Source organism: Mauremys reevesii, linkage group 13 (genome assembly GCF_016161935.1).
Source record: "Mauremys reevesii isolate NIE-2019 linkage group 13, ASM1616193v1, whole genome shotgun sequence".
Classification (NCBI taxonomy): Eukaryota; Metazoa; Chordata; order Testudines; family Geoemydidae; genus Mauremys; species Mauremys reevesii.
The window spans coordinates 17,578,046-17,596,421 of record NC_052635.1 but is presented as its reverse complement, the minus strand read 5'-3'; the positions used below and the strand labels follow the sequence as shown (position 1 = coordinate 17,596,421).

At 55.6% G+C, this 18,376-nt stretch overlaps 1 protein-coding gene across 4 annotated transcripts in view; it reads left to right on the top strand.

Annotated features, from left to right (window-relative positions):
* The window catches only part of LOC120380840 (arf-GAP with SH3 domain, ANK repeat and PH domain-containing protein 2-like), a 109,939-nt gene that overhangs the window by 24,985 nt on the left and 66,578 nt on the right, over positions 1-18,376 (top strand). For 2 of the 4 annotated variants that reach the window (XM_039498732.1, XM_039498733.1), the window contains 3 exons: positions 12,452-12,526; positions 17,818-17,867; positions 17,974-18,103. In XM_039498732.1, coding sequence (XP_039354666.1) covers positions 12,452-12,526; positions 17,818-17,867; positions 17,974-18,103 — 255 coding nt within the window. Of the gene's footprint in view, positions 1-11,210; positions 11,293-12,451; positions 12,527-17,817; positions 17,868-17,973; positions 18,104-18,376 lie in introns of those variants that run through there. The other 2 variants (XM_039498734.1, XM_039498735.1) reach the window with 2 other exon arrangements.

Below are 18,376 nucleotides of genomic sequence, written 5' to 3'. Positions count from 1 at the left end.
TGAGCTATTGTTTGTTGCCCTGCCCTGACTGAGGGTCTGGGCCTCCTGAGACTGATGCCGCTGCTTAGCTCCTGCTACAAGGACCTGAGCCTTGAACTATAGTTTATTGCCCCACCTTGGGGCTTACGGACTCTTGTGGCTCAGCTCCTGAGACAAGGACCTGAGCCCCTGGGACTATTGTTTGTTGCCCCACCCTGACCTAGGGCTGGGGATTACTGAACTATTGTTATTGCTTAGCTCCTGATGCAAGGACCTGAGCCCTGAACTACTTTGTATTGCCCTGCCCTGATTAAGGGCCTGGGCTTCCTAAGACTATTATCGTTGCTCAGTTCCTGAGACAAGGACCTGAGCCCCTGGGACTATTGGTTGTTGCTCAGCCCTGCTGTGAGGAGCTGAGCTAGAACTGCTGTGTTGCTGCCCCGCCCTGACTGAGGGCTTGGGCTTAAACTAGTGACTTTGTGTGCTCAGCCCTGCTGTGAGGAGCTGAGCTAGAACTGCTGTGTTGCTGCCCCGCCCTGACTGAGGGCTTGGGCTTAAACTAGTGACTTTGTGTGCTCAGCCCTGCTGTGAGGAGCTGAGCTAGAACTGCTGTGTTGCTGCCCCGCCCTGACTGAGGGCTTGGGCTTAAACTAGTGACTTTGTGTGCTCAGCCCTGCTGTGAGGAGCTGAGCTAGAACTGCTGTGTTGCTGCCCCGCCTGAGCTAGGGCTTGGGGACTACAGACGTAGACTGCTGCTCAGCCCTGTAGTGGGATCTGAGCTCCCTGGATTCTGGTGCTGCCCCGCCCTGACCTAGGACTTGGGGCTTACTGATGCTGTAACTGCGTAGCTCCGGCTGCCAGGACCGGAGCCTAGACCTAGTGTCTGCTGTCCCGCCCTGACTGCGGGCTGGGACTCCTAGCAGGAACTGTGTGCCTTCTGTTCTGCCCCTGCTTGAGGGGCAGAACCCCAAAAACCCTTCAGAACCCGGAGGCTGATAGGGCCGTGTAGTGAGGCGGCCTGGCTCCCAACGGCCCCTGAGACGGCCCGGCCCCTACCGCGGACTATTACACGTGGTGCCTTCTCTGAGGACCTTTTTGCCCAGAATGTGGGCACGAACTCTAGACACCGGTGAAAAGGGGGCGACGGGAGAGAGATCTCCCGCAAGAGAGATGGATCTATCCCAGCTCCTGACCCTCATCACTGAGAGCCAGGAACGACAGCAGGCGGCCCAGGCGCGACACCAACAGGAGCACCAGGCCGCCCACCAGCTGCAGCAGCAGCAACTCGTAGAGCAGCTGGGGGTCCAACAACGGCAGCTGATTGCGGACCTGGTTACCCAACACCAGGACTTCCAGCAGACATGTGTTCAGCAGCTTGCAGCGGCTCTAGCCCGACCGGGGGAACCCCTACCCGGGGGCACCGCAGGAGCCCCGCGACCCAACCCCCCAATTCGATTGACGAAGATGGGGCCCGAGGATGATCCGGAGGCTTTTCTCGTCACCTTTGAGAGGGTGGCTGTCGTCGCGGGCTGGAACCAGGAACAGTGGGCCACCATCTTGGCCCCATATTTAACGGGGACTGCCCAGACGGTCTACCGAGGTCTGTCGGTGGAAGCGGCCCAGGACTACAACGCAGTGAAGGCTGCTATTCTGGACGCATTGGACGTGAGCCCCGAGACCTACCGACAACGGTTTAGGAGCCTGTCCTATCCCCCGGGGGCCCGGCCGCGGATGGTGGCTCAGGAACTACGGGAGACCTGCAAAAAGTGGCTACAGCCCGAACGCCGGACATCGGAAGAGCTGATGGAACAAATTGTATTGGAACAATTTGCCCAAGTACTTCCGCCGAGGGGAAGATCCTGGGTCCTACGCCACAGGCCGACGACGGTGTCTGCAGCCGTTGCCTTAATGGAGGACTTCCTCGCGGCTGAGGCCCCGTCGGGGTCGGCGGGCCCGGCGGTCCCGGCCCGGCCGGAGCGCCCTAACCCAGAGAAGAGGGGGCCGTCCCCCCGGGCAGCCGTAAGTGCTCCCTCCCGCAGTGTAGAGACCCAGGCCCGGATGGCCGCGCCCTCCGGGAGACCCCCACGGACCCCGATGCCCACAGTCAGAGGTCCCAGCCGGAAACCCCCCGGTGGTGACCCCGGAGCTCAGTCACGGACGGAGCGAGCCACCCTGGGACCCTGTTTCTCCTGCGGGAAGTACGGCCATTTGCAGCGAGCTTGCCCGGAACGGGAGTGTGCATTCGGCCAAGTCTACTCGGGGGAAGGCCGTGCCCGACGCCCGCAAGGGGCCAAGATCACCGTGCCCGTCATCATTGAGGGACGCCAGGCGGTGGCCCTCCTCGACTCCGGCTGTGGCCAAACGCTGGTCTGCCAGGCCGTGGGCCCGCCAGCGGACGACCACCTTGAGAAGATCCCACTGCAGTGTATCCACGGGGATATACGACCCTACCCCAGCGCCCAGACCCAACTGACTATTGATGGGGTCACCCGACGGATGACAGTGGGGCTTGCACCCCGGCTGGCCTACCCGGTGATCCTGGGGCGGGATTGGCCCGATTTCACCACCGTCTTACGCCGCCACCTCGAGGGTAGCCCGCAGGCCACGCCGGCATGGGAAGGTGAGGCACCAGAGACCGGGGAGGATGAGAGGGAAGCCCCCGTCCCTACCAGTCCCACGAGAGAACGGGAAGACCCTCCCCGAGAGGGACGAGAGGATCCCTCGGCACCCACAGAGTTTTGCCGGGACCAACGGGCTGATCCCACCCTCGCACGGACCTATGAGCAGCTGGCCTCGGTGGATGGGACTATTCTCGACCCCCAGCGAGCGGCTCAGTGGCCACACTTTGAGCTGCGGCAAGAGCGCCTTTACCGCGTGGAGAAAGACCCCCGCACCGGGGACGTCCGGACACAGCTCCTCGTGCCGCAATGTCACCGCCGGGCCGTCATGAAACTGGCCCATGACGTCCCAGTGGCGGGGCACCTCGGGCACGACAAAACGCTGGCCCGGATCCTGGGGCGCTTCTTCTGGCCCGGGGTGTACCAAGAAGTAAAGGACTACTGCAATTCGTGTCCAGGATGCCAGTTGGCCGCGCCCGCCCAGACTCCGAAGGCACCGTTGGTGCCGATGCCTATAATCGAAACCCCCTTTGAACGCGTGGCGGTGGACCTGGTGGGGCCCCTCCCGAAGAGCAGCGCGGGGTTCCAGTATATTTTAGTCATGATGGACTATGCCACCAGGTTCCCCGAAGCCATTCCTCTTCGGAACATCTCAGCCCGCACCATTGCCATGGAACTGGTGAAGGTCTTCGCCCGCGTCGGCCTACCCCGGGAGCTCCTCACGGACCAAGGGACCAATTTCACGTCCCGGCTGCTCAAGCAAGTTTGCGAAATCATGGGGGTCAAGCAACTCCGCACCTCCGTCTATCATCCCCAGACCGATGGATTAGTGGAGAGGTTTAACCGGACGCTGAAGGGGATGCTGCGTCGGTTTCCCAAGAGGACCTTCGCCGGTGGGACCAGCTCCTTCCGCCCCTGCTCCTCGCCATACGAGAAGTCCCCAGGCGTCGACAAGTTCTCCCCCTTCGAATTATTGTATGGGCGGAGACCCCGGGGCCTCTTGGATCTCATGAGAGAAACCTGGGAACAGGCTCCCTCCCCGGCCCAGGGTCTCTTACAGTATGTGCTTCAACTTCAGGAGCGCCTAAAGCAGGCGGGGGATCTGGCGAGGGAAAACTTGAAAGCCGCCCAGGACACGCAAGCCCAGACCTATAACCGAGGCGCCCAGACTCGGGACTTCCAACCCGGGGACCGGGTATTACTCCTCCTCCCGTCCAGTGAATCAAAAATCCTGGCCCGGTGGCAAGGGCCCTATGAGGTGGTCAGAAAGGTGGGCCCGGTCACGTATGAAATCAATCAACCGGACCGGAAGAAGAAGATCCAACGCTACCACGTCAACCTCCTCAAACCCTGGAAGGAGCGAGAAGGGCTGTTGATTAACCCCTACCCGCCAGAACCGGAACTGGGGCCCCAGGTCCCCCAACCCGGAGACGCCGAGGAACCCCAGCTCGGGGAGACCTTAACCGAGGAACAGCTCCAACAGACCAGGTGCCTCCTGCGAGCTTTCTCACGCACCTTTACGGACCAACCGGGACACACCTCCCTGGTATACCATCGGATCCAGACAGAGCCAGGGGTGGTGATCCGGGGGACGACCCGACCCCTGCCCTACCATAGGAAGCAGGTCGTAGAGAAGGAGGTACGAGCAATGTTGGATTTGGGGGTGATAGAGCCGTCGCAGAGTGAGTGGCGCAGCCCGGTAGTGTTGGTACCCAAACCCGACGGCTCGCAGCGCTTCTGTATCGACTTCCGACGCGTTAACGCCATCTCCAAATTCGACGCCTATCCCATGCCCCGGATAGATGAGCTGTTGGCCCGCCTGGGGAGTGCCCACTACATCACCACCCTAGACCTAAGTAAGGGATATTGGCAGATCCCTCTGGAGCCCGCCTCCCGCGAGAAAACTGCCTTTGCCACTCCCTCCGGTCTCTACCACTTCACCAGGATGCCCTTCGGCCTCCACGGGGCCCCGGCCACCTTTCAGCGCCTAATGGACCGCCTCCTCCAGCCCCATCAGGACTATGCTGCCGCCTACCTCGACGACGTTGTAATCTACAGTCCACAGTGGGAGCATCACCTGGAGAGAGTCGCCGCTGTCCTGAGGTCCCTGAGGAAGGCCGGCTTAACCGCCAACCCGAAAAAATGTCGCATCGGTTGGCAAGAGACTAAATACTTGGGGTATGCTATCGGGCATGGGCAGGTAAAACCCCTGATCGGCAAGGTACAGGCCATCGCAAACTGCCCCCCGCCGACCACGAAGCGCCAGGTGCGGCAGTTTCTAGGCTTGGCCGGTTATTATAGGCGGTTCATTCCCCAATTTGCGACGATTACAGCCCCCTTAACGGGGCTCCTAACAAAGGACAGCCCACGGCAGGTGAACTGGACTACTGAGTGCGACAGGGCCTTTCGGACTCTTAAGACCTGCCTCTGCAGCGAGCCGGTCTTGTATAGCCCCGACTTTAACCAGCCGTTTATCTTACAGACCGACGCCTCGGAAGTGGGACTCGGGGCTGTCTTGTCCCAAGACGTAGGGGGTGAGGAGCATCCGGTTCTGTACATTAGCCGGAAGCTGTTTCCCCGCGAAAAAAACTATGCGGTGGTCGAGAAGGAAGCCCTCGCCGTGAAGTGGGCTTGTGAAGCGCTCCGATACTACATCCTGGGAGTCCCCTTCACCTTGGTCACCGACCATTCCGCCCTTCAGTGGTTGGCCCGGATGAAGGACCACAACATGCGGGTGCAGCGCTGGTACCTGGCCCTCCAGCCATTCGCCTTCACGGTCCACCATAGAGCCGGTAAGGACCATGCGAACGCGGACTTCCTCTCTCGGCTGGGGGGTATGGAATGGGCTGGTCCCGCTGCTCGGGAACCAGCCTTGAGGGGGGGGCCGTGTAGTGAGGCGGCCTGGCTCCCGACGGCCTCTGAGAGAGAGGAACCAGAACAGCCACCTCAGTGGGCGGAGCCACCTCAGTGGGCGGAGCCACCGCCGCCTGTTCCCGCCCCCCGGAAGTCAAGGGGCGGGACAGGAAGTATAAAAGCCCGGCCTCAACCCTCAGTTAGGGCCCAGCGGCCGGAGAGGACGGACGCTCCTGTTCAGGCTCCTGACTGGCCGAGCCTGCCCAGGGCAAGGTACCCGGACGCGGATGGACCAAGCCTCCCTCAAGCAAGGTACCCGGACGCGGACAGACCGAGCCTCCCTCGAGCCAGGTACCCCGAGGTGGACTGGCCGAGCCTGCCCCGAGCCCGGTACCCCGAGGAGCTGCCCGAGCGTTCCTGTGACCCAAGTCCAGAGGAGCAGCCCGACGTAGACCGCTTTCAGCTCACCGAGGAGCCCATGGTATGGGACCCCGCTGCCGAGCCCAGCGACGAGCAGGTACCCGAGGAGGGGGAGATGGAATGCAGCCCGGGGGTAGCCGAACCCTGTCCGGCTGAGGGCACTGACGTGCCCATGTCAGTGTGTTGCGGCCAGGATCCCCACTGACTGCAGCGGATCCACGCCGCTGTTAGGGCCCCGGGCTGGGACACAGTGGAGTGGGTGGGCCTGTGTCCCCCCTGCCACCCCACTCACGGGTGGCAGCCTCCCCCTCCTACCAGCGTTCAGGCAGAGAAGCCTGCACTTACCTGGGCTTCTTGAACTGCTGCCATAGCTCAGTTCCCGTTACAAGGCCCTGAGCCTTGAGCTATTGTTTGTTGCCCTGCCCTGACTGAGGGTCTGGGCCTCCTGAGACTGATGCCGCTGCTTAGCTCCTGCTACAAGGACCTGAGCCTTGAACTATAGTTTATTGCCCCACCTTGGGGCTTACGGACTCTTGTGGCTCAGCTCCTGAGACAAGGACCTGAGCCCCTGGGACTATTGTTTGTTGCCCCACCCTGACCTAGGGCTGGGGATTACTGAACTATTGTTATTGCTTAGCTCCTGATGCAAGGACCTGAGCCCTGAACTACTTTGTATTGCCCTGCCCTGATTAAGGGCCTGGGCTTCCTAAGACTATTATCGTTGCTCAGTTCCTGAGACAAGGACCTGAGCCCCTGGGACTATTGGTTGTTGCTCAGCCCTGCTGTGAGGAGCTGAGCTAGAACTGCTGTGTTGCTGCCCCGCCCTGACTGAGGGCTTGGGCTTAAACTAGTGACTTTGTGTGCTCAGCCCTGCTGTGAGGAGCTGAGCTAGAACTGCTGTGTTGCTGCCCCGCCATGACTGAGGGCTTGGGCTTAAACTAGTGACTTTGTGTGCTCAGCCCTGCTGTGAGGAGCTGAGCTAGAACTGCTGTGTTGCTGCCCCGCCCTGACTGAGGGCTTGGGCTTAAACTAGTGACTTTGTGTGCTCAGCCCTGCTGTGAGGAGCTGAGCTAGAACTGCTGTGTTGCTGCCCCGCCTGAGCTAGGGCTTGGGGACTACAGACGTAGACTGCTGCTCAGCCCTGTAGTGGGATCTGAGCTCCCTGGATTCTGGTGCTGCCCCGCCCTGACCTAGGACTTGGGGCTTACTGATGCTGTAACTGCGTAGCTCCGGCTGCCAGGACCGGAGCCTAGACCTAGTGTCTGCTGTCCCGCCCTGACTGCGGGCTGGGACTCCTAGCAGGAACTGTGTGCCTTCTGTTCTGCCCCTGCTTGAGGGGCAGAACCCCAAAAACCCTTCAGAACCCGGAGGCTGATAGGGCCGTGTAGTGAGGCGGCCTGGCTCCCAACGGCCCCTGAGACGGCCCGGCCCCTACCGCGGACTATTACAGACTCCCTGAGTCAATCCCTCCTTTTTGGTTTCTAAAAATAGAATCAGTGCTGCCTAATATAGGCAAGTGTGCTAGAGAACCACCGTATCATAGAACCAGAGAGCACAGCTGCTCTGTGTCAGAGCCTGCAGAAATTATTATCTGTATGCTATTCACAGGGGGTGCTTCTGTAACAACCCCACCTGTTGATTCCGTTCTTCCCCCAGCCTTTCTTGGCTACCGTAGCATTGTCCCCCCACTTGTGTGATGAATTAATAAAGAATGCAGGAATAAGACACACTGACTTGTTAGTGAGAAATGAGTGGAAGGCAGCCTCCAGCTGCTATGATAGTCCAGACAGGACATTAAGCAGTGTGTAGGAGAGAAGCCCAGCATCCCACTGCTAGTCCAGGGGCAACTGAATCTTTTCTTTACACATGAAGGGTGGGGGCTGATGGAGCTCAGCCCCCTGTTGCTATGATGAGGATGGTTACCAGCCATATTGCACCATCCATCCACCAGAAAAAATTAGGGCCAATAGGCTGATGACGAGGACGGTTAACAGTCCTTTTGTACCATCAGCTGAGGCTGATCATGAGGATGGATTTCCAGCTTTTTGTACGATCAGCTGATGATGATGATGATGAGGATGGATTTCCATCGTATTGTACCATCAGCTGCCCATGGCAGGGGTGTTGAGTGCTGCACTATCGCGTCTATCTGCAGCATTCAGTAAAGATAGGGTGACATGTAAAAGAGTCAGAGGATTGTTTTACCTTTCGCTTCTGGGGGTGGGTGGGGGGTGGGTGAGTAGATTGCCAAGCTATGCCCTGACCCGCGGACACTGTGTTTGACCCTAGAAGCATTTGGAGCTCAGCCAAGAATGCAAATAATTTTCGGAGGCTGCAGGAACTGTGGGATAGCTTCAGTCCTCCAGTCCATGAGCGTCCATTTGATTCTTTGGCTTTCCGTTACGCTTGTCACGCTGCAGTGCGCTGAGTCCCTGCTATGGCGTCTGTCTGGAGATTTTTAAAAAAGGATTCTGAATTTCATCGTCTGTAACGGAGCGCTGATAGAACGGATTTGCCTGCCCTTACAGCGATCACATCCGCATGGTCCATGCGGGAGCTCTTTTTTTATTTTGATTTCGGACTGCATCGCCACCCGTGCTGATCGGAGCTCCACGCTGGGCAAACAGGAAATATTCAAAAGTTCGCGGGGCTTTTCCTGTTTACCTGACCACTGCATCCGAGTTCAGATTGCGGTCCAGAGCGGTCACTGGTGCACTGTGGGATAGCTCCCGGAGGCCAATACCGTCGATCAGCGTCCACACTAACCCTAATCCGATATGTTAATACCGATACTAGCGTTACTCCTCTCGTTAGGGAGGAGTACAGAAACCGGTTTAAAGAGCCATTAAAATCGATATAAGGTGCCTCCTAGTGTGGACGGTTTTGGCGTTAAATCGGTTTTACGCTCCTAAAACCGATTTAAACGCCTAGTGTAGACCAGGCTTCAGCTACTGCGTTCCATCCAGACCAAGGCCACCACCGCAAGAGGAGTGCTGGACACCCAACAGCTAGAGCAGGAGAAGCTTCAGCTGGAGAGAGACAGAGTGCATCTGGAAACCCAGAAGCTTGCAGACCTAGAGCAAGAGAGAGCAGTCTGGAACCCACAGCAGTGCCAGTAAGACCAAACACCAGTGCCAGTAACAGCACTAGAAGAGAGAAAAGGACAGGGAGCATCAATATCAGATCAAGATGGAGAAACTGTGGCAGCAGAACCATTGTACAGTAGGTGGAGCCAGACACCATGGACCTATGCCCGTGGGTGGCATAGACTCCAAATGACTTCCTCGCTATATGAATTAAATAAGCTCGGACAGGGGGACATGGTAAGAGACCTGGCTCCACTGCTTTCTGGGCAAAGGCCCTGGACATCTTTACCCTTATGGGAAGACTGTAAAGATTATGATAATTGAAAACAAGCTTTGTGGCTGAAGTTTAAACTGACCCCTGAATCATATTGGAGAAGGTTTCAGGCAGTTGAAAAGAAAGAGAACATAACCTATATAGAGGCGTCAGCTCAATGGGGAACTGGTTGGAGGGTTACCACAGTCCATGAGGCCTCTGAGTTAATGGGTATAGAACAGCGATTCTTAAAGTATGGGCCACGCCTCCCAAGGGAGGCATGGGAATGTGTAAAGGGAGGCGCAAGCTCTCTGTATGTATGTATGTGTGTGTGTGTGTGTGTTTTTCCAAATGCTTTCCTGAAGTGGGCAAAGACCAATTTAATCAATGGACCAGGAACCCATCAGCTTAAGATGAATCCCACAGATATGCTGTCTTCAAAAGAAGAGGAAAGCCTTATTGTCCGGTCAAGTGACAAGGAACTGCAGCACAAATGTTCACAAATGCCAGATGCAGACTTTTGGTTATCGGTGGGATCTGAGTTTCGTGAGTTAGCACATGGGGGGGTCTTAAAGCCCTCGTTCCTTTTTCAGCCACCTAACTATGCGAGTCAGCATTAACTGCAATTCCAAGTATTGTTCCTGGCTTTCTGTTGAAGATGACTTACATCTTTTCCTTCCTACACAGCAACCCCAAAATCCATTACTTTGTATAGTGAGGAAACAAACATTCTCCTCCCATGGATAAGATAGGACTGGTGGATATTGTACTGGATTAATACACCATTGTTTGGTGTCATGTTTCCAGAAATGTGTGCAAAGTTTTATTTTTGCTGCTTCCATTTGTACTATTTTTTAACTTAAAATTAATACTTCTGAAACTCATACTGATCTATAACTGATCAAATCCTTACTTTTTTATTCATTTTTGGTGGTAACTTGTATCTGTAGCAATTGCACTGTTCTCTGTCTCTGAGGAGAAAGCAAACAGGTGTCCTAGGGCAGCTGGTCTGTGTTGGGAAAGGCAATTAACTAGGGAGCTGAATACCCAGAGTGGCTCCCCTTACAGTGGGATCGAGCTGACCTGCCCTGAACTGAGACAGGCTCCTCTCCCAGGATTTGATTTTTCCAAGTCCATTGGCGAAGTTAAGCCAGTGTCCTTTCTCGCACATATTTAAAAGCCTGAGTTAGGCCTTCCAACAGTCGTGAGATTTAAAAACATAAACAGGTTCTTTCACTTTGCCTTCTGCTTTTGAGCCTGTAGGCTGCACTCGGGTCATGTTACCATGCTTTTCTCCACAACAAGAAGGACTAGAAACTTCCTTTTTTAATGGAAGCTGATGGTCTCACCTATTCACATGACTCGAGGAGCTGGGGCTTTAAGAAAACTAACAAAGATTGGAAGAGACACGAGCTGCAGCGCTGTGTGTGTAATGGTTTGTATGGGGCTAAGTGCTTTGGGCTACATTCACAAGGGGGACCTGGGCATTGCAACGCCAACTCCTAGGCACCCGGCCACCTTGTGGATTCCTCAGCCCCAGGTAGGTACCCTGCTCCCCATGCCATGCCTGGAGAAGCGGGGAGCCTAAGAAAGGGTTGCTCAGGTGCCAGCATGCTGAGCGGGGAGCCACTTGGGCCAGCCAGTGGGAAATGCCAAGGAGCGGCAAAAGGAATTAGGCCTTTGCTCACAAAAAATGACAGAGGCGGTGCTGTGCCCAGACCACTCATCTGGGATGGGGGAGCTCTGGGTTCAAATCCCTGCTCCAGATCAGGCAGATTTGAACCTGGGTCTCCTACACCCCAGGGAGTGCCCTACCACCGGGCAATTGGGTATTAGGGGCGGAAGGCTCTGAGTATGCCTATTGGATTGGGCCCCAAGGACAGCTACATAGAGAATGTCTCATTTGACACTCCTGCTAGGGCTAGGCATGAGCAAGGGTGGCGAGTTGCTCAGCACTGTCATCAGGACATGGGCAGTTTTGCGCATGCTTGTTGGGAATGTAGGGAATATATGTAGCAGCTGAGCAGGGGTTTTGTGAATGCCAGTGGTGCCTGCATGTTGGATGTGGGCCCATAAAGGGCAGGTAGGCATTGAAATCCCCTTGTGAATGTAGCCCTTTGGGGCAGGGGCTGGCTCTTATTATGTCTTTGTACAGCATCTAGCACAATCAGGCTCTGATCATGGTTGTAGACTCCAGATTCTTCTGAAATACCAATGATACAGAGCCTGATCCTCCTCACCTGTGTAACTCTGTCAACTCCTGAATTACACTGCTCAGAATCTGCTCCCTGCTGGGAACAAACTTGTAAGGGTCAGAGTTTTAAGGTTTTAATTGCATTTTGAGTTAAACTTTGGTTGTGGTTTGGTGTTATTGGGGTATCTGATATATTCAGAGAGTAGAATAGATGGTGAAATGACTTAATCTCCTTTCCTTGCAGTGTTTGTCTTGTTTCAAAACTCCTCTGCATAGTGATAACTGAAAGCGAATGAGGTTTCCTGTCTGGGAATTAGAGCTGGCACGTGACCTCTCTAGTTATGATTGGCTAAATGTATCCATTTTAGAGGCCCTTGTTTAGTTGCTTATAACTTGGTCAAGTTTCATCTTTCAGGCTGGAATTTTCCAGCTCTGGTTTCTGTCTGAGGGCTTTTTTCTCTTTCAAATATGAGGAGAATTGTTTTTTTGAGAATTAAGAAAATGAAAAGTAGCCAACATTTTTGCCCATATCAAACTCTCTTTCTCTGTCTGAACTGCTCTGGAAGCTCTGTGTTTGGGGTGGGACAGACATATGCGTTACAGAAGGCTGGTGAAAATCCCCTTGGATTTGGTTGTGGGAGAATATTTTCCACCCTGCCCTTTGCCCATGCACATGGGCTTATCCCTCACAACCTCTGAGCTACCCACACGATGTGAGGAACCAGCAAGGGAGTCTCAGCCCCTGTTCCACATGCCTGAGAGTGCGTGGGACGAGACAGGGCTCCTCCTGACACCTCCACACCCTGCCTGCTCCAGATGGGGTGGAAGTGGCTGAGTTTGTCCTCCAGCTGCAGAATCAGAGCCCAAGGGAAAAGATGGTAATCAACAGAATTTGTAAGACAAGTGCTTCCCCAGGGAGCCATTGTCCAGGACGAGAGCGCTGAGGGGGATCCTCCTGTAGGCTGCCAAGTGGGTGAGACCCGCTGCCTGCCTTTGTGCTGGGGGCACTCACAACGCAGGCTTCAGGGTCTCTCTCCTTTCTTTCCAGTTGCAGAGCTTGTCTCACAACATTAACTTTTCCCTGGACTCACTGGTAAAGAGAGACTTAAAAGAGCTCAAAGGGGTGAGTAGATGCTGAGCGGGCCTGTCAGGATGGGCCCTGGGAGAGGGGCTGCCCCAGCTGAAGGATGTTCCCTGCTCTCCCCCCGGCCCCCCGTTTCACTAGCAGCAGGCAGTAGCAGTGCTAAGAGCTGGGTTCTGAGCTCTGTGGGTGCAGCTGGGCCCAGCAGTGCTCCTGAGCCCTCCAGAAAACTCCATCTCTGTCTCCAGGGCCACCTGCCGCTGCCACTCTCCAGCCTGCCCCAGCCTCTGAGCAGGATGCAGGCATGGATGTGACTGACAGCAGGGCAATGTCCCCACCCACCTCTTCACTCCTCCCCCTTCTCTGACCCAATTTGCCTACAGCTCTTTGGCTGAACCAAGGGGTGTCATGGGAGTCCCCCGGGAAGAAAAGGACCTGTTTACCCCCAAATACTTCATAGCTTCCCATCACATCACCGCATGAGCACCCCCTATGGCCTCCCAATCAGTTCCCTCACCTTCCTGCACTGAGTGTGCATGGCCTCCCAGAAAGCCCTTCCCCCGGCGACTGTGTCCCCCCATGACCTCCCAGTGAGCCCCCGGGCGAGTTCATGTCCCCAGGGCCTCCCAGGGAGACCTTGCTGAGTGCGTGTTCCAGGGTTGCCAGCCCTCCTGGTTTTGCTGGCAGCCTCCCGGAATCAGGCTCTATCTCCCAGAGGATACTGAAGCCTGGGAGATTTTAGTCCAGCAGCGCAGCGAGGCTAAGGCAGGCTCCCTGCCTGCCCTGGCCCCATGCTGCTCCCCAAAGTGGCCAGCACGTCCCTGCAGGCCCTGGGATGGGGGAAGGGAGTCTCTGTGCACTGCCCCCGTCCCGAGCGCCGACTCTGCAGCTCCCATTGGCTGGGAACTGCGGGGGTGGTGCCTGCAGTCAAGGGCAGCGCATGGAGCCCTCTGCCCCACCAGAGGCCGCAGGGACATGCCAGCCGCTCTCAGGAGTGGCATGGGGCCAGGGCAGGCAGGGAGCCTGCCTTAGCCCTGCTGCACTGCTGCCCGGGAGCCGCCCGCAATAAGCGTTGCCCAGCCAGAACTTGCACACCTCACCCCCTCCTGCACCCCAAGCCCCTGCCCCAGCCCTGAGCCCCATCCGGCACCCAAATTCCCTCCCAGAGCCCACTCCCCTCACCTCCTCCCACACCCCTCACCCCCTGCCCCAGCCCTGAGTCCCTCCCAGATCCTGCACCCCAAACCCCTTCCTTCACCCCAACTCCTTGCCCCAGCCCACTGACAGTGAGTGAGGGTGGGGGAGAGCGAGCGATAGAGGCGGGGGGGATAAAGAGCAGGGCATGGCCTTGCAGAAGGGGCGGTTCAGGGCCGGGGCATCGGTGTTTGGGTTTCTGTGACAGTTGGCAACCTTAGTGTCCCCATGCCCACCCCCAGGAAGCCCTCAAGTGAGTGCATCGAGCTCCCAGGTGAGTGCGTGTCCCCCATGATCTCCCATCGAGCCCCCAGGTGAGTGGGTGTTCCCCATGGCCTCCTGGTGCACCCCCAGGCGAGTGCATGTCCCCTGTGCCCTGCCAGGAGCACCCCCAGGCGAGTGCGTGTCCCCTGTGATGTGCCAGGGAGCTCCCAGGCACGTGCATGGCCCATGGTCTCTCAGCAAGCCCCCCCCCCCCCCGTGAGTGCATGGCACCCATGGTCTCTCAGCGAGCCCCCCGTGAGTGCATGGCACCCATGGTCTCTCAGCGAGCCCCCCTGTGAGTGCATGGCACCCATGGTCTCTCAGCGAGCCCCCCTGTGAGTGCATGGCACCCATGGTCTCTCAGCGAGCCCCCCTGTGAGTGCATGGCACCCATGGTCTCTCAGCGAGCCCCCCTGTGAGTGCATGGCACCCATGGTCTCTCAGCGAGCCCCCCGGTGAGTGCAGGGCACCCATGGTCTCTCAGCGAGCCCCCCTGTGAGTGCATGGCACACATGGTCTCTCAGTGGGGCATCCCTGGGCGAGTATGCACCTCCTGTGACCTCCCAGCAGGGTCTCCCCTGGGGTGAGTGTGCACCTCCCATGGCCTCCCAGGAAACCCCTGCACCGTCACCAGTCAAATCATGCCCTATGTGGCCTTCCCCAGGCAAATGTACACCCGCTGTGACCTGTCAGTGGGGCCTCTTTGGTACGGCCTTTGGCCTCTTCACCCCCCCTCCTCTGGTGTTTCCTGCCCACCCCCTGTGGTCTCTAACATGTACTCTCCCAGGGAGCTCACCCCACTGTGTGTTTGTGTGTCCACATGGTGGCAATGGGTGTGTCTGGGTGTGCATGGCTCTCTTAGCTTCATAGATTCCAAGGCCAGAAGGGCCCATTGTGATCATCTAGTCTGACCTCCTGTATAGCACAGGCCAGAGAACCTCCCTGAATCAATTCCTCTTTGAAGTAGAACTGAACTTTTAGAAAAACATCCAATTTTGGTTGAATAATTGCCAGTGGTGGAGAATCCACCTTGACCCTTGGTACATGTGAGTAAGTGTGTGTTGCTTTCAGGTGTGCTGCTCTGTATTGATATCTGTGTTTGCACATGCCCATTATTAGATGAAGATGGTAAAATTGTTAACGATGCAGAAGAGGTAGAAGTGTTCAATAAATATTTCTGTTCTGGGTTTGGAAAGAAGCAGGATGATGTGCTTGTGTCACATGAGGATGAAGAAATATCTTCCAAGTCCACTAGTAACTGAGGAGGATGTTAGCAGCAGCAGCTAGGGATAAATATTGCCCCCAAAAGGCCTAAAAGTGTTGACTGAGGAGCTCTCTGGCTCACTGATGTTAATTTTTAATAAGTCTTGTGTATATAAATACCTTCTCTGACAGGGGCCGTGACTGAATTTTGTTTAGGCTCCCGGATCTTGATACACCTCTGGGAATCCTGAGCACAGAGGCTGAGATTGCCCTCACAGCAATCCCAGGGGGAGGCCAGGAAGAGGCATTTGCTAGGATCTGGAACAGAATGTTAATAGCTGGGGGGAGGAATAGCTCAGTGGTTTGAGCATTGGCTTGCTAAACCCAGGGTTGTGAGTTCAATCCGCAAGGGGGTCATTTAGGGAACTGGGATAAAAATCTGTCTGGGGATTGGTCCTGCTTTGAGCAGGGGGTTGGACTAGGTGGCTTCCTGAGGTCCCTTCCAATTCTGATATTCTATGATTCTAGCTGTGGGATACTGGGACAGCTAAGCAACATTGTGGCCCAGGACTCCACTGAGAGCAAGGAAACTAGGCACTGCTAATAGGTAGTAGGTTTCAAAACTCTGCAGGGAAACTGAGGCATAGCTGGAAGGTGATGTGTCAGAGCTCCCCTGGAATGAGGGTGACTCTGGATAATAAAGAGTGCTGCCAAATAATGATGCTTGGCAGAATGTGGGAAAAGCCCTAGACAGGTGTGAAGCAACCACTGGGTGGAGTCTTGAGGTTAAGGAGGGAGAAAGTTACCCCATAATCTGTGGTTTCACATTGGTCAGTGGAGATGGAATTAAACCTGAGGGGGATGGGGGAAGCAAACACACTTCTTCACCTCACCCCAAGGGGGTGGGGGGGAATTGGGAACTGACCTATAATGTTGTCTTGAAACTGTGTTTTGGTGTGGTGATTGGAACTGTTTATCTGTTTATTGACTGACTGACTGTATGAAGTTTAAATTAATAAGTAGTAAAGCAGATGTGCTGTCAAAATGGGGGAGGGTGGGCAGAACATCCTTGGAGTACTTGTCATGTACCTCTGCTCTGTTCCCTTTTGAAAGGGGGAGAAAAGTGATGATTTGGGCGTGCTGCCCTGGCGCTGACAGCCCTGCCAGGGTATGAGGGGGGTTCCAGATGTCAGCCCCGCACCCAGCTGCGTGCCAACAGGCGATGTAAGTAACGCAGTGTCTGTGTGGACACTGTCACCCTAACTACATCAACCTAAACACTGTGCCTTTCATGGAGGTGGAGTTAAGTGGAAGTAGTGGGTGACTTACATCAGTGGGAGCACCACTGCACTGCAGTGTGGATGCTGCCTTACGTTGACCTAACTCTGTAGTGTAGACTGGGCTTAAGTATAAAGAGCGTAGAGTTGATATATTGAATAAAATGTGTGTGTGCATGTGCGTGTGTTGACTGCTTCACAACTGCTGTCTGCCCCTGAAAGAGCTGAAGTGTAAAGCAGAAGCTTCCTGCTGTTGGGTGGAGTTCTGGCAGAGGTGTCCGAGTACAGGTGAGTCTGAAGGCTCAGCACTGCACCCAGAGGAGCTACATGGCTGGACAGCAGGTTCCAACGTTTGGGGGTTGCCAGCTAGAAAGTCTGTGGCCTGAGAGTGTGCTTAGGGACCCGAAGATTCGGGCAGTGGCTGGGCTCCATTCAGGCTCCAGGAGCTTGAAACCCCCTGGAAACCCACAGCACAGCTTGGATTCCCTCACAGCAATCCTAGTGGGCAGTCAGGAAGGGGAGCTAGCTAGGATCTGTGACACCTTCCCGGGGAGAAAATACCAGGTATAACAGGGCTCTTTAACCTAGGGAAGAAAGGCAGAACAAGAACCAACAGCTACACGCTGAAGCCAAACGAGCCCAATTTGTAAGCATGAGAGTGATTAACCATTGGAACAAACTCCGAAGGGAAGAGGTGAATTCTCCATCTCTTGGTGTCTTCAGATCCAGACTGGCTGCATTTCTGGAACATTCTTTAACCAAACACGAATTACTTGGCTCAATGCAGAGGTAATGGGGTGAAACTGAATATCCCGTGCTAGCCAGGAGGTCAGCTTAGATGATCCAATGGTCCCGTCTGGCTATAAAATCTACATGCCTGTGTATCCTTGTGTGCACATGTGTGTGAACATATGTCTGTGTGGCTCTGGGTCTGTGTATACACACGTGTGGGTCTGTGTGTGTGTGCGTGTTTGGGGGGTGTTCCTGTTTTAGCTTTCGTGCACGCTGCATGAGCAATAGGGGAACTCACTCTCAGCGATGTGCAGAGTGAGATGACACAGATTCTCCAGCTGGTGAGTGCGACAGTTTCACTCCAGCAGCATGGCGGAGAGTGGGTAGCTGTAGAGAGCACTCTGGTGTCCCCTGCACAGCTTCCAGCCCCTGCAGGTTCAGAATGACACGTCCATAGGATACCACTACCTGGGACACACAGACCAAGCTGACTTACTAGCTGGGCAGCTGACGTGGCCTTAACAAACAGGCTAGAGTGCACATTTGGGCCCTGACTAGGCAGGCTAGCAGTGTGCGTAGAAAGCTCTGCCATGCCAGGGGTAAGGAACAGGGGGCGTATTGCACAGGGCGATTGTCACTAAGCACTTACCCGTCTCTTACCAGGACTTCAAAAAGCCTTTTGACAAAGCCTGGAAAGACTATGAGAATAAACTGTAAGTTGACCTGCCCCCTGTCCTGTTTACTCAGGCTCACCGGGAGCTGAGTCTAATAAAGCCTGGCCGGAGGGAGCCTTTCAGGGTGTTTTTTCCTTTCTTCAAGAACAAAGATTGAGAAGGAGAAGCGGGAGCTGGCGAAGCAGCACGGGCTGGTGCGGAGCGAGGTGGTGGGAGGGGAGATCGCAGAAGAGATGGAGAAGGAGCGCAGGATGTTCCAGTTAAACATGTGTGAGGTAAGGGGGGGTGGGAGGGAGCACCAGCATCACAAGCACCTAGAGCAATGACCCTTTCCACTGAGCAGCACTGGCCTCTTCTCCGCAGCTCCCACCAGCTGTGAACTTGGAAGTCACAGCCATGGGAGGAAAGGTGCAGAGTGGCTCGGGGGTGGGGAGGGGAAACTCTTGAAGAGGAAGACCCCTAATTCTCACATTGTTGTGGGGTTTTTTAACTCCAATTGAATGTCTTTGTGGGGATTGAATCAAGGCCCCTTCCATTGCCAGCCAGCC